General features: G+C 34.3%; 1 protein-coding gene across 1 annotated transcript in view; it reads right to left on the bottom strand.

Annotated features, from left to right (window-relative positions):
* LOC149484319 (neuropeptide FF receptor 2-like) overlaps positions 1-17,539 on the bottom strand; it is a 58,783-nt gene that overhangs the window by 3,253 nt on the left and 37,991 nt on the right. The window contains exons 5-7 of the mRNA XM_089700453.1: positions 9,550-9,647; positions 6,241-6,409; positions 791-906 (exon numbers count right to left, since the gene is read on the bottom strand). Of these exons, the coding sequence (XP_089556579.1) occupies positions 791-906; positions 6,241-6,409; positions 9,550-9,647 (383 nt within the window). The remainder of the gene's footprint in view (positions 1-790; positions 907-6,240; positions 6,410-9,549; positions 9,648-17,539) is intronic.

Genomic DNA, 17,539 nt, shown 5'->3' with positions numbered 1-17,539 from the left:
TGGCATAATATGGAAGTATAACATGAATAATTTTCAGGTATTATTTAAACTTCGGAAACAAACTAGACGTGTGACAGTCACATGTGCTACGCTTTGGCTACGCTTCGCTACGAATTTATGCAAAGTATGGAACGAGCTGCACTTAACATTCGTTACTTTACATATCCAAATATAATTTTACTGGTAAAACTAGAAAAATCTACTCAAAAAATTGAAAGAGTAAGAGTTTGATTGTTCATTTGGTTTTTAATATTCAGAATAAATATAATTCCTGTACAGAATTTAAAATAATTTCTATATTTGATAATTCAAATATAGAAATTATTTTAAATGTCTGATTGAGTTGTTAAAAGGTAATATCTTATTTTGTTCCATCCCGAGTTCACCAAGGCAAATCCGGGGATAGAATGATACAAAAATGATACAATAAACTCTTCAATTTTTTATTTATAGATCTTTTAATCAAATAAACCAGTCGTGTAATATACACCTCAAATAACCGATAAATCCCTTACCCATTCCTTTCAATGGAAGCACTACGGGCAATATTGGCACAGCCGGACATTCTATTTTAGGCATGTTTCCTTTATGCTTGCTATTTGTTACTTCAATTCCGAGTTCCATTTTCACTCAAAGGGGAATTTTCCACATATTATCTAGCCTCACATATTTTTCTAAAATTATTGGATACACCCAGACAGATAAACAGAAAACTGTTACAGATAAATATGAAATAAAATTAAAATAAAATAAAATTAATAATAGAATTAAAATTAAAAATATATCTAACCGTAAACTTGGCTTGCTGGCACACGCCGCGGCCGCAGACCAGCTTCCTCACCGAGCGCTGGAAGTTCCTCGTCATCAGGCAGTACACTATTGGATTGATGGCTGAGTTCGCATGACCTGTGCAATAACATGGTTTAAATAAATAACTGCTCTATATTTATGTTAGGTATTACAGCTAAGACTGCTTATGTGAAACGACACTCTCCTTTATATAAAAGTGGATTCATAAGCGCTTTGAAAAATAAAATTATGCATCGATCTTGTTCAAATCATGATATATAATCTTCTTATATATAAAAATGAATCGCAAAATGTGTTGGTAAGCGCATAACTCGACAACGGCTGATTTCGATAATTCTTTTTTTATTATATTCCTTGAAGTACGAGGATGGTTCTTATGTAGAGAAAACGTAAATATTATGTACCACGGGCGAAGCCGGGGCGGACCGCTAGTTTAAAATATAAATTACGCACTATAGAAAAAGAAAGGACTTCTTGTACTGCATAATAATTATTTAGTAATTTGTGTCAATAGTAAATATAAAGTCTAGCATCTTGCATGAGATATACATTATACATACATCTTACATACATCTATTTAAATTGAACCAGGTAGAACATACAGATTGATAGACTGAGCGTTTGAGCAATAATTCAAGTATTGATTACACCGTTCCTTGTCATAGAGTACAAGACAAATTGGATACTTACATCAAAGCTCAGTGTGAGATATTATATTTATGTTTGTAATATGAATTGTCTAATATGTGCCCTCACACACAGGTACGGTACATACATCAATATAAAGAAATATATTAAAAATCACACTTTAATAAAACAAACTTATGAAATTTTTGAATTGGCACCGATTCTTGGTAAGTGTGCAAAGTTATATGTGTGTATTAAAACTGTCGGTTAAAAGTGGGTCAAAATCGAATATAAAGGAGTCGTTTACATACCTAATACAGGTTAAGCTAACAAATACAAAATTAAATATAAAAAGAAAACAATTTAGCGAACTGTCCAAACCCAAATTAAGGGACAATTAACCCTAGAACAAAAGATTCACGTTAACCAATTAAACGTCAAAACATCGCCTAATTATCGTGTTACAACAAAATGAATAATGGTTCATTTCCTACGTTCCATTTAAAATGCATTGAGTAAGAGCTAGCGCGCACCACGACTTTACGCAGCGTGATTATTTTATCGCAGAAATACAACGTATGAGTTACTATGACAATGCGCGCACATGCGATTAGATAATCGCAGCGATTTTAAAATTGTGATTTGTCACATTTTGCTGCGACTGCTCGCGACGCGATTGTCGCGAAAATGAAATGCAGAATACGAAATTGTATGGTACCGCGCGCACTGCGATAATAAAATCGCACACTCGGGCCCGGCCGGCACTTCACTTGTGTTTCGTCTGTCCAACAGTAAACATCGTAGTGGTATAGGTACCTACTGTTTGGTAAACATAAACTCAGTAATCTGTCAAAAGTTTCAATTTATTTATTTATTTATTTAACACTTTATTGTGCAAGAAACAAAATATACATAAATCTTACAATAATATAAAATAATAAAAAAGCACAAAGGGCAGCCTTTTGGCGGAATTTTCATTCTATAATAGCCAAAGAATTTTTTGGGATACATCCATATCAGAAATACAATGAATATGGATATCCATACATGGAAGTTCATTTCTGATAAAAGAAACCTTGGACAATTCTATCTGCTGTAAAAGGATGAGTCCAATATTGACGAATTTTCTTTTTTTTTTTTCTTCTTATCCTCCGAAGTAGTAAATAAAGACAAGCAACTTGTACGAAATCCATGATGAAAGTGAGTAATGATCACTATTAAATTATCGCTGTGCGCGCACCGTACTCTCTGCGATTTTCTACAGCGCGATTTTGAAATCATGTCGCAAAAATTAAAATCGTGGTGCGCGCTTGGCCTAAGATTATTCGCACAATAGGAAACAATGTCGAGCAGCCATTTTGACAGCCGGCCGCCCACTCCGTGATGAGGGTAACAATAATCGTTTTTGCATACAAAAGATTACCGTTATCTGCTTATTTAGCATCTTCTGGAATTTTCGGTCAGAAATTTGAATTTGGAAGGAGGAACAAATCAATACTTAGAGTTTGTTTGTTTGTTCGTTTGGTTAAACGTGCTAATTTCTATGAGCCCGATTTGAAAAAATATGTCAGTGTTAGAAAGCTTATTTCTAGGAAGACTATAGACTATACGTCATATTATATCATCACGCTGACTAATAAGTCCGAAGCTATACAGGGCCTGTAGACAAAGTAACAATTACAAAACGATAACGAAGTTAGAAATCGCAAAAATGTATGGGATTGACATACGCCGCGTTAGATCACGTGGTCTATCTAATGTCAATCCCATACATTTTTGCGATTTCTAACTTCGTTATCGTTTTGTAATTGTTACTTTGTCTAAGGCCCCAGGTAAAAGAAAAGAGACATTCCTCCTTTTGGTTCTTAGTTATAAAAATACGAAAATAAGAAGAAACCCAATAAATCAAAACAAATACAGTAAGATAAGAAATTTCTCATAAGGAAATAATACAATTGTAATTTATTTTTAAATTATATTGTTCGAGGTCAAATCAAATTGAAATATTACTTATTTCAAAGAGGAACTTTCTTCGTAACAATTGAAAAACGCTTCGCTTGAGAAGCGATTTTCAATTGTCATAGCAACCATATTTCTTTATTTCTAGATGTTTAACGAAAAAAATAATAATACCTAGCACCTGCAATGCGATAACTTTAAAAGAAAATTAATCTATATCTGTTCTGCAGTTCAGAGTTCACACGTCAAAATATCCCAATCTACATAAGAGTTTCTTTTGTTGTGACAATATTATGAATATATTAAAAACTAATACCTAATTTATAAAACATGAAATTTGAAATTTATAAAATATTACGAAAAAAATGTTTCGAATAACTTCTCGGTAAAACCACGTAAAGCCATGAGATTTTCGAGATCATAAAAATGGTGTCGAGGGACAAAATAAATAAAATATAACAAACTACATCATTTCCGTCCTGTTGGAGCTTGAAGTACGGTACACTTAAACAATATTATATATTATGTTGATATATATTTGCAAGGAAATAAATACAATAAATAGTTTCGCGAGAAAAAGCTACGACTTCCTGAAAACATGTTTCTTAAATTTTATTCCTCCTACAAGGTTTATTATAAAAATGTTTAAGTTACGTTTTAATATTATATTCAGAAACAGTCCAGTGTATTAAAATTATTAAATACAAAATGTTTTATTCATTTCCAATTCTATTAACGAATATTCCATTCATTTATTTAAGTTTTTGCATGAAACAAATAGTGAATGCTTTCATTATCCCTCTACCAAAACATTCTAAACCCTCTACGCTCACCGATTTCCGCCCGATATCTATCCTTCCATTTCTGTCAAAAGTCCTAGAGCGCTTAGTACAACAGCAGCTTAGCGTTTTCCTTAATAAGTATGATCTCCTTAATCCTTTCCAATCCGGTTTTCGTCCCGGTCATAGCACGGTTACTGCTCTAGTTAAAGTCACTGACGACATTCGCTTTCATTTGGATCAAAAACAGCTTACGCTACTAACATCTCTAGATTTTAGTAATGCTTTTAATACAGTTGACCATGATATCCTTCTCAGCACGCTTAGTTCTCTTAACATATCTCCAACAGATATTGATTGGTTTCGTAGTTATCTACAGGAACGCCAGCAGCGTGTCCAAGTTGATAATTCTTTTTCCTCTTGGGCTGACGTTACTGCTGGTGTTCCGCAAGGCGGTGTGCTTTCTCCTCTTCTTTTTAGTTTATTTATTAATTCAATATCCCTCAACATCACTTCTCTCTATCATATGTATGCCGACGACTTTCAAATTTATTGTCACACTTCGCTTGAAGACCTGCCGAATGCTATTGCTAAAATGAACGACGACGTATCCACTATTGTTGATTGGAGTTATAGTCATGGCCTAAACGTAAACCCAAAAAAGACGCAAAGTATAATATGCGGTACGAAATACTTTGTATCCAAATTAGATTTTTCTACTTTGCCTAGGGTAATAGTTGATGGGATTGCTATACCGTATAGTACCGAAATTAAGTGTCTGGGGATTTGGATTGATTCGTGTCTATCTTGGAATCGTCAAATAAAGGAGGTTCGTAAAAAGGTTTTTGCTGCTGCGGGTTCGCTCCGTCGCTTACGTAATTTTCTGCCGATACCGACTAAGATTGCGCTCGTCCAAACACTCCTTTTACCTATCATAGATTATGCTGATGCGTGCTATCCTGACCTCTTCGAATACCACCTAGACTGCCTTGAGCGCCTTCAGAATTTCTGCATAAGATTTGTGTTTGGCTTGCGCAAATACGATCACGTCTCCGAGTTTCGCACTAAGCTCAAATGGCTTCCCATCCGTCTTCGCCGAAATACTCATATCCTTCACCTCCTGTATTGTGTTCTGTTCGATCCGAGAACTCCGCTATACTTAAAAGAGAGATTTGAGTTCCTTGTGTCTAACGTCAACCCGACGCGTTCCTCTAATAAACACCGTCTAGCAATGCCACCGCATGTTAATCATGTTTATAACTCTTCGTTCACTGTGCGTGCCATTAGACTTTGGAATGCTTTACCCTTAGACATAAGAGCAGCTCAATCTCTATCTACGTTCAAAAACTTACTGAAGCAATTTTATTTATCCAATTAGTCGGTAATTTCATTGTTTATTTTATTAGTCAATTGTGTTGGTGTGCGTTTTCTATTTTATGTATGTGTATTTATATATTATGTATGTTTATTCTCCTATTATATATGTATATGTATATGTTTGTATCTATTTATTTAGTTATATTATGTATGTACATTATGTATAAGTATATATGTGTATGTTTATGTATATTTATAAGCTTATATTATTATCTATTTATATAATATGTATTTCTATTTATTTTTAATTTATTGATTTTATTTTATTTTCTCTGTTCTTAGTGCACTTTGCCCTGTTTTTAATTACTTTTGCACTGCGTCTCCTTGTCCACCAGGTTGTCTGGAAGAGATCGCTGTCTGAGCGATAAGACCGCCTGTTGTGCTCTTTTATTAACTAATGTATTTTGTCCTTATTTGTACTTTTCTCTGTGGTGCACAATAAAGTATTTTTGTTTGTTTGTTTGTTTGTTGAATTTAACGGTTCAATAGTAATTGAAGCTTTAATTAAAATAATTCATTATGCTGTTATACGGTTGATAATATATTTATTTTGATTTTATTATTATAACAGGATATATATTTTCTAAATATTTAAAAAATACATAAAGATAAACTAGTTAGATTTGTAAACTACGCCATAAACGCGTCATTGAGGTGGCTTTAAAAACATGTTAGAAATAAAGCTTACCAACAAATAGCGCATAGGGCAGAAACGCGCTCAAATCCTTAGTATTGACTAGGTTTACATCCAGCAGTAGTTGCATGATGTTGTACGGCAGCCAGCAGAGCGCGAATAGAACTGCTAGAAGCAGCAGTATCCACGCCACGCGTTTCCTCTCCTTCATTAACCGGAGACCCTGGAAAACTTATTTTGTAAAGCGTTTTTCATTAGGGCGAGCTCCCACTTTGTCGTGACGACGGATAATCGTGTAGTTTTAAGTGTCTTAGATAATATGTATTTAAATGGAGGTGTTCACATATATCACGATATGATTTACTATCGTCTACGACATTTTGATAGTGACGACAGATTGTCATGTCTGTGCCACGTCCACACAGAGCGAGCAGCCTCGCGCATCAATTGCTTCGCGAGGCTAGTTTGATTATTAAAATATAAAATAGAATAGGATATATACAAAGAATTTTCAACCTTATGACTGTTTATTTTAAATTCTTTCATAATATCAGATATCTCCATGAAACTTGATCATAAGACGACTTAAGACCGAGAAATAACATGCAAACAGTTCAGTTTTCGAGCTACACGTTTTAACATATTGTGTATTCGTGTGGGCAGGAAAACCTCAATTATGTAAATATTTGTCTGTAACAGATCTTGAGGAATACGTAATCTAACGATGATCTTTTTTAAAATATGGATGAGATGGATAGAATGTTGAATATTATACTATAGAATACCTATATACTTTTTGCGACAGTATCTTGTGTATTAACACGTAAATAACGTTATGTGATTAAGACGATATCTCAAAGTTTCAAATCCTGCTTTATCATTTTCAGTTTTGTTTAAATCTCAACTAGTTGAATAAAATAACAATTATGAACATTATTTTAATAGTAAGAAATTTATATGAATGTTCTGTAAACATAATAAATTAGTAGTGACTTTTCCTTTACGGGAGGCGGCAATTTTACGAGTAAATAATCATAATGTTATAATCATAATATAATACAACATAACATCGAATAAATAATGATTTCCTCAACGTTTAATTGAAAATACGCATGACGCATTATATTAATAATTAGTTATGTATGAAGATCATAACAAGGCGTGTAGAGGTACGTGTGAGAATACTAATTGAGTATAATCTTGATTATTTTTCCGACCCAAATATCGACCAATAGAATTGCACCATTCGACGTCACGTGGTACAACCTACATGGTATTATACTGATAATTTTTTGAAAATTTTCTCTGGTCGTTGACGTCAAACTGACAGGTTCAATTCAATTGTGAAATTATTGGCCGACATTTGGGACGGAAAAATAATCTCCCGAATACCTACCATACGAGCTTCAAAATTATCTGGCATTTCTCTCAAGGTTCCCTGCAAACAAATAAAGTCGTCAAGTTTTTCAGGAAAAATCACTCGCGCTTCGCGCTCGTGATTTTTTAACCTTGACTAAAAACTTGACTCCTTCATTTGTTTGCAACGAACCTATCGGAAAATACCCGATAATTTTGAAGCTCTTGTGATTGAAGTGATAAATCTCAACATATTTCATCGATGTTATGTCACACATTAATTTTTTAAGTAGGTATGTAAATCCATCCGATTTTTACTTCCAAATGAGTAACATCACCATATTTTCAATTTTTTGTATGATTTTTATGACACATCTTTCCTAATTTCGTGTTTACTTTTGTCATTGTTTAACCTCTAATTTTAAGAGATGGTGTATAAGTGAAAGTAACTGCCAAATAAACGAATGAAAAAGGCCTCAGGCTCACTTTTACTTGTAATAAAACAACCTCATACATCAAATCAAAACTTATTGTCTCTTTGTAACGCGTGAACGGATTTTTACTAACAATAAAATGTAGGTAAACTATATTTGAGGACCTTTCTTGTTTATTTTATCACGTTTTGGCATCCAGGTTGTGCCGAATTCTTTGTGAAAATTGCCGAGAATACTTGAGAGAATTGGGGATAGGCTATATTGGAAAATACGGAATGGGTTTACTGGTATGGTAATTTGTATGTTGATATTTGTTTATACAAAAAACTCGTTTATTCAATACCCATAGGTAGCTCAAGTTATCAGAAAATTAATATATTTTCGAAATGTTACACTTTGGTAAACAAATATTTTCCATAATCCTTTGGATCTGAAATAGGTTCGATTACAAAGTTTATGATTTATTTGCTGTAAAAAATCTAAAGGAGATAAAAAATTCGTTTTAAGACCATTAAAAATAAATACAAAAGACCTGAAAATAGAAAGATTGATTATGTAAACTTCTGTAATTACATCTACCGTTACTCTATCTATTGTGACTTGAGCTACACCACAGGCTACACGACCAATGTTTCAAACAATCAAGCCTGTGGATACGTTATTTTTTTGAACAATTATGCAAACTAATAATATAAAGTTTGTATGTAACGCTTTCATGGCTAAATAACAGTGCAGATTTAGATAAAATAATATTTTATGCAAAATACAGACCAGTAAATTTGATTTAAATATTTGCCTATTTAAAATATTGTAAAGCGTTTCAAGGGAATGTCTTCATCTGTTTCATGAAGCAAAATTGATCAGAAATACTGAAGAATGAAATATTCAATCAAGTTCACTAATTAAGAACTATCAGGTATCTGTTCAAATCAATCAGACATTTAATATCTAGAAACCAGCGAATAATATAATTTGTAATTAACAATAAAAATATTGTTGATATTTTTATAATAAAACGTGTCTCTCTGTCCATCGGTTTTGTTTTCACGGCTAATCTGCATTAGCGATTTCGATGAAATCTATTTATATTATGATAGAATTATCCTTGGAAATGATTAATAGTTAGTGTTGAAGTATATTGAATTTCTACGCCGCAGGCGCTGTATTCTACTAATACTTGTTAATTCAATATATTATTGTGTAAAAATAACAAGAATAATTATTAAAATGTCCGTCTATCGCTTTTTCTACGTATAATCGATATTCAACTAATACATATTATAAAGCTGACGAATTTGTTTTTTTGAACGCGCTAATCTCAGGAACCGACAGGTCCGATTTGAAAAATTATTTCGGTTTTAGATAGCCCATTTATCAAGGAAAGCTATAGGCTATATATCATCCCGCTAAGACCAACAGGAGCGGAACAATGCAGGTGAAACCGCGGGGCACAGCTAGTATAATTTTACAGCCTGTGTACCAATTTACTTAGAAAATAGCCTCTAAAATTATTCTAATGTATTTAAATAAATGTTCAGTAATAATTATATTAAAACGTAAATAAATGACTCACTTGTTGCATACTGACGTTTCCCTCGTCGATATCAAACGGCGGCCTCACGGAGCACAGAGTGCGTCCCATACACGCATACGATAATATTGTTATTGAACCTGTATACAACAATATTATATTTATATGTTCTAAGTTATGGTATATTGAGGTAAATGAAAAACAAATAACGTGAAATTCATACTGCATTAAACAAGTACAATTTTAGTTATAATCTCACAAATTAAGAACATCCTGCTTTTTTGATGTTGGTTAAATATCCAAATGGGAATGCTAGAAATACCGAGAATCGTTTCTGAAAGGTTCCAGAGCATGAATATCTTACTACCCACATAGCAAAGAAAATTGCCTTCGTGTTTTCGTGATCAAATTTTTAATCAAGTGACTGCTTCAAAGTTTCTATGAAAAATTGATGAAATAATTAATCAATGAGAGCCTGGGATTGATTGATAGATTTAAATTTATATTGATACAAAAACTACCATATTATATTATCTGGACCACGCCGGGGTTATCAAGTCGTTGATATTTATCAATAATGAAGACTTTATCTACACGATACTTGATTTCATCTCCATCCCGTATGCAATACAAATATAATTTTCACTATAAACACCATTTATGTTATTTTAAACGAAAATGTTATTTCACTGTGTTTGAGTGAAAACTGTAAAAGCAATTTAACTTCTACTATTAAAACGGACTAGCACCTGCCCGAAATCGTTAAAATTTACATATAATAATATGAGAACACTCAAAGTGTATAAATAGTGCAAATTATGTGTATTCATATTTATTCATAGTTACTACCCGATATCCAGAATCTTAAACAACCAAGTCAATCTTGGCGTAATAAGTACATCATTCAAAACAAATATATTCTTCAATATTCTGTTTAATGTTAAATATTAGAAATATATACCTCATAAACCTTAAATCAATATTAAAATGTAATTTATATTGATATAAGACACATTAAGTACAATTAAAAAAACTTATTCTAATAATGAAGTTAAGTTTGCATGCTCGTCAAAAAGTAACACTTAAAAGTACTCGTACAGAGTAGGATCAAAATGTAATCGGATCCCTTGAAGAGCGTCACCGTTGAATGAATTGAAAATCTTTGATGTTCAAATCATCAAAATCGCTTACAGTTTTCGGAAAAAAATTACGTACTTATTTGAAAAAAAGCAAATCCCTTATAAATTTGAACTGGAAGAAAAGATTACGGGTCTTTAAAACTCTTCAATCTTCAAATAGGTAACAAAAGAAATAGAACAGTTCATATATTATGTTACAGTGGTTAGGGTGAGCTTTTGAGCTTTATGTGTTTGCGGGCTCCTCGTTACAAAGGGAATTAGAATTTGGTTATCCTCTCATATAAACCGACATGAACATTGAACATGGTAATCTATACTTCTATACTAATATTATAAAGAGGAAAAGTTTGTAAGTATGTATGTATGTATGTATGTATGTATGGTTTTCACGCATAAACTACTGGACCGATTTCAAAAATTCTTTCACCATTAGAAAGCTGCATCTTTACTGAGCAACATAGGCTATATTGCATTTTCAAAAAAATTAGAGATCCTTACCAAAAATGCAATAATGTAACCCAAGGTGTAAAAAATCCTCAATAAAACTTCTGTCATCGCGTGCGCTGCGGAATCTATTGAAGATAGAACAAAAAAATGTTCTACGGTATTATAGAATGGATCAATATCTACAAGAAAGTCCGCGATACCATATGTCCATCTTCAGTAGTTATGTTACTACAACAACTTTTATACGTTTTCAAAGTAAATAGAAGTGCCGACAGTAATCAAACCATGTTATCCATACACATATATTAATCCTTATCCCATTAAATGATGTTTTATTGTAGACTGTTTCAATACCAGCAAAATACTTTTTAAATTAAAAAAATTGGATATTCCATTCAAAAGATATAACGAATTTTTAAAAGTGTCAATCTACAGAAAATAGTAGGTTTACTGTTTAATACAATGAGCAGGCGTAGTTCGGGACGGGGTGAAGGTGAGGAGGGAAGGGATATTGAGTTCTGCGAGATAGTTAGCCGCGCGGCTCACTCGCGCGGTCGGCTCCCTACGCAGTGGACGCAACCGAAATCGAATATTTTGAGTTTTCAAAGCGTTAAAAAGTTCTTTTCAGAACTACTTACAAATTATTTTATTCATCTTATTGTTTCTTCACAACACATTTTCCGATTTCACTAACTTTTACTATTATTAACATTATTTATTTTCATAGAAAGATAGGTAGTTATTTCGATAACATTCTTAGGTATTTATTTAGTATATTACAGTATTTATCAATTTCAAAGCGTTAAAAAGTTCTTTTCAGAACTACTTACAAATTATTTTATTCATTTTATTGTTTCTTCACAACACATTTTACGGTTTCACTAACTTTTACTATTATTAACATTATTTATTTTTCATAGAAAGATAGTTATTTCGATAACATTCTTAGGTATTTATTTAGTATATTACAGTATTTTATCAAATTTATCCATTAGGTATTTATTAACTAGGTACGTTATTAACTTTGACACATAATACATATTTTCCAAAATAATAATGCCACGAAAAAGAAATTCACAACTATCTGCACGTAGTTCTCAAGCGAGAATAGCTAAAATACGTCGTATTGGAGAGTCTTCTTCTGAAAATTCAGCTCGACTTACGAGTATGAGAGAGTACGCGTTGCAATCGCGTGCTCGCGAATCTAGCGCTGATCGTTCGCAGCGTCTTTCTGAAAATAGAGCTAGGGTTTCACAGACACGGGCTCGCGAATCTAGCGCTGATCGTTTGCAGCGTCTTTCTGAAAATAGAGCTAGGGTTTCACAGACACGGGCTCGCGAATCTAGCGCTGAACGTTCTCAGCGTCTTGCTGAAAATAGAGCTATGGTTTCACAGACACGGGCTTGCGAATCTAGCGCTGAACGTTCGCAGCGTCTTGCTGAAAATAGAGATAGGGTTTCACAGTCACGAGCTCGCGAATCTGGCGCTGAACGTTCGCAGCGTCTTGCTGAAAATAGAGCTAGGATTTCACATTCACGGGCTCGCGATTCTAGCGCTGAACGTTCACAGCGTCTTGCTGAAAATAGCGCTAGGGTTTCACATACACGGGCTCGCGAATCTAGCGCTGAACGCTCACAACGGCTTATGGAACAGAGACAAAGGCAACGGTCCGTAAGAACAACGACGCGTTACAGAGTTTTGGCACACAGTAACAGATCGGCATTTAATTATGATCCCCAAATCGATTATGCTAACCAGAACTCTGTTCAAATAGGAGCAATGAATAAGATATGTCCTAAATGTTTTGCAAGAAAATGGTCCGATGAAACAAATGGTATGTGTTGCGCGTCTGGTAAAGTTATTCTTTCTGATATTGAAGAACCACCAGAACCAATAAAAAGCCTTTTAACAAATAATCATACATTGTCGGCGCATTTTTTGAATAACGTACGTAGATACAATAGCCTCTTTCAAATGACTTCGTTTGGGGCAAAAGAAATTCGCGAGGGTAGTTTTATGCCCACCTTTAAGGTTGAAGGACAAGTGTATCATCTGATAGGTAGTCTTTTACCGCCATCTGGCCAAAGCCCAAAATTTTTGCAGATATATTTTATTTCTGATGCCGACCAATTATCTCTGCGATCGAACATTGCCCCCACGCTAAAACCAGATTTGATAAACGAATTGCAGATCATGTTGAATAGTAACAATATATACATACAAAGTTTTAAACAAAACTTAGAACTCAACTCATCGGAAAATTTAAAACTCATTATTCATTCAGATCGCACACCACAGACAGCACACAGAGGTAGATTTAATGCTCCTAATGTAAACGAGGTAGCCGTTCTTTTGGTCGATGAAGAAAAGGGCCCCCGAGATATAGTTTTGCACAGTAAAGATGGACAGTTAAGAAGAGTTTCAGAATTACACCGCTCATATGACCCCCTACAATATCCTATAATGTTTATAAGAGGAGAAGATGGTTATTATCTAACCATCCCACAACAAGGTACAGCGCGGAACAAAAATGTTACATGTATGCAATTTTACGCATATAGATTGATGTTAAGAGAAAATTCTTTAAATATATTACATTATTATAGAGATTTATTTAGCCAATACTGTGTGGATATGATGGCCAAAATGATTTCCGAAAGATTAAATTTTATTTCTCGGAATCAACAACAACTCAGAGCTGACGATTACATCCATCTTAGAGATGCTTTAAACCAAGACGCGAATGTTGACCCATCAAATATTGGTCAACATATAATATTACCGTCATCTTTTACAGGTTCTCCCCGTTATTTACATGAAAAAACACAGGACGCTATGACCTACGTCAGAAATTACGGGAGACCTGACTTATTCGTCACATTTACTTGCAACCCGGAATGGGATGAAATTAAAGCGTTGCTGTTACCAGGTCAACGGTCCTTCGACCGACATGATATTATAGCGAGAGTGTTTCATTTAAAGATGAAAAAATTCATCAAACTTTTCACCAAAACCGAAATATTCGGTAAAGTAAGATGCCATATGGCAAGTGTAGAGTGGCAAAAGCGCGGCCTACCACATTGCCATTTGTTGTTCTGGCTGGAAAGAAAAATACAGCCAGACGAAATTGATAATATTATAGTTGCCGAGGTACCTGACCCACAAATTGATCCCGGATTGTTCGATATTGTAACGAAAAATATGGTGCATGGACCGTGCGGAGAGCAGAACTTAACGGCTCCATGTATGAGGAACGGTATCTGCACTAAAAAATACCCACGACGTTTCGTTATGGATACCCAGACGGGAGAAGATGGTTATCCAGTATATCGTCGCCGTGACACGGAAAATGGAGGTCGGAGCGCTACATTGAACATTAGGGGAAGTAGGGTCACCATAGATAATAGGTGGATTGTCCCTTATTCCCCACTGTTATGTAAAAGTTTCAACGCTCATATCAATGTTGAATATTGCCATTCGGTCCAAGCTATAAAATATATTTGCAAATATATTAATAAAGGATCAGATCAAGCTACGTTCAGCGTTAGAAATCCAAACAATGAAGTAGAAAACTATTTAAATGGCCGCTATATTAGTACATCTGAAGCTGTATGGAGACTTTTAGAATTTCCAATTCACGACCGGTACCCTACTGTCGTGCATTTAGTTGTTCATCTAGAGAATGGTCAGAGGGTCTACTTTACACCAGGGACAGCTCAACAAGTAGCTCAAAACCCACGTAAAACGACTTTGCTGGCGTTTTTTGATCTGTGTCTTGAAGATGAATTCGCTAAAACCCTACTTTACCACGAAGTCCCTCAATACTATACTTGGGCTAATAATAAATTTACAAGAAGGAGGCGTGGTGAAGATGTAGTTGGCCATCCGGGGATAAAAAAAGATGCCGCTTTAGGTAGAGTTTACGGGGTACATCCCTCTCAATCAGAATGTTTTTATCTCCGAATTCTGCTACATCACGTACGCGGTCCGACCTCCTTCGAATATCTCAAAACTATAAATGGTGTTGTCAAGGAGACGTTTCAAGCAGTTTGCCGCGATTTAGGTTTACTTGAAAATGATGACCACTGGAACTATGCCCTAAGGGAAGCTTCGTTTTCTGATAGTCCTAAAAATCTGAGAGAGCTGTTTGTAATCATTCTTTTGTTTTGTCACCCATCGGAACCATTGCAGTTGTGGGATAGTTTTAAAAATCATTTATGCGAAGATATTAGACATAGAGTCAGGCAGGAAAACCAAGATTTTACTTTACCTTTCAGTGAAGATATTTATAATAAAGGTTTAATAGAAATAGAAAACAAACTGTTGCAATTAAATGATAAAAGTTTGAGTGATGTTGGATTACCTCCCTCAGTTCGTTCCCACCATAATACAGACATTACGTTAACACGTTATAATACAAATGAATTAACAGCATTTATCAATGACAATGTCTTAAAATTAGTTCCTGATCAAAAACATGCTTTTGACACAATAATAGACAGCGTAGACAACAATCGGGGGAATTTATTTTTTTTAGACGCTCCAGGAGGTACAGGCAAAACATTTCTTGCTAATTTGATTCTTGCTAAGATAAGACAGTCAGGCAAAATAGCAATAGCAGTAGCTTCGTCAGGGATTGCTGCCACTCTTTTGTGTGAAGGTAAGACTGCACATTCCACATTTAAACTCCCACTGTCCGTCTCTTTGGAACAACAATCAACATGTTCTATCCGCAAGAATGGACCTCTTGGCAAACTATTACAAGATGCGTCATTAATAATTTGGGACGAATGCACTATGAGCCACAGAGCTCATGTGGAGGCTGTGGACCGATCTTTAAAAGACCTAAGAAACTCTGCTGCTGTTATGGGTGGTATTACTTTTGTGTTTGCCGGAGACTTCAGACAGACCCTTCCAGTAATTAACAGAGGCACGCGGGCAGATATTATCAAAGCTTGCTTGAAATCGTCTCCACTTTGGGCATCGATTCAACATTTGAATTTGCGGACTAACATGAGAGCTCACCTCCGTGGAAACACTCAAAGCAATTTTCCACAAAAATTGTTAAAACTTGGTGAAGGCATTTTCCCGTCTCCGAATTTAAACACTTTTGAAGTTCTTTTAGATGAGTCTCTGGGCAAAATAGTTTATAGTTTAGAAAATTTGATAGATGCTGTTTACCCTGACATTGAAAATTTACTTGAAAAAGACTTTCATTGGCTGTGTTCTAGAGCAATAGTGTCTCCTCGGAATGAGACGGTCGATGAAATAAATAACATCATCACACAAAAAGTTCCCGGCCAGGTTAAACATTACAAATCGATAGATACAGTTTCTAATACAGAGGATGCCGTTCATTACCCACAGGAATTTTTAAATTCACTTAATCCTTCAGGACTACCGCCTCACAATTTATCATTAAAAGTTGGGACGCCAATCATGCTTTTGAGAAATTTAAGCCCACCAAACATGTGTAACGGGACGAGACTACTCATAAAAGAACTGAAAGACAACTTAATTGTAGCGACTATTATAACTGGGCCTGCAACTGGTGAGATAGCTTATATTCCAAGGATACCAATGATACCCACGGATATACCTATACCTTTTAAAAGAATACAATTTCCGGTAAAAACTTCCTTTGCCTTGACCATTAATAAGTCTCAGGGCCAAACATTCAATTTAGTAGGGATTGACTTGCGTAAAGAATGTTTTACTCATGGACAATTGTATGTTGGCCTATCTCGAGTCGGAACTCCAGAACATCAAGTAATTTTGCTGCCACAAAACAAAACTACGACAAATGTTGTATATAGGGAAGTACTGAGACACTGAAGTTCTACAAATAAAACTTTTTCAAATGTTACTTATAGGTACAAGAATTTTTATCAAAAATATTGAATCTCTGTTTTTTAACAATTTATACTGATCAGGTTCAAATCATCTGGACCGACTAAAGAAACCAAACTACTTGATGTCAATAATTTTTCAAAACCTGTAGAGTATTTTTAAATTTACTAATATAACATTTTACATAAATGGTGTTATGAATATAAATTAAAATCTGCATTGATTATTGATTAAATGACGCTGTGTATCTAATAATCTGAAAGGAATTCATCAAAAAATAAGAAAACTAGGTAAACTAAAATTTTCATGTGATTAAAAATTAAACCTATAGTCCGACCTTAGACTTTTCACTGTCACGATATCGCTATCTATGCGGGTGAAACCGCAGGGCATTGCTAGTTAATTTATACAATACTATGAAATATAACGTTTTCTTTAGAGCGTGTTTTTGGTATTACAAATGAAAGTACGAAAGCCGATTAGTATAAACAGCTTTTTCTATATCGATTTTGATTGACAAGTCGAACAAATAAGCAAAGATGTAACTTGTTTGAGGCTTCCATTATTAATAATTTGTGCGGAAAATTTATATTTAT

Source organism: Colias philodice, chromosome 11, assembly GCF_061535455.1.
Source record: "Colias philodice isolate Cphi_HAF_F1 chromosome 11, ilColPhil1 Martin Lab GWU primary, whole genome shotgun sequence".
NCBI lineage: Eukaryota > Metazoa > Arthropoda > Insecta > Lepidoptera > Pieridae > Colias > Colias philodice.
This window is presented reverse-complemented; position numbering and strand designations above follow the sequence as displayed.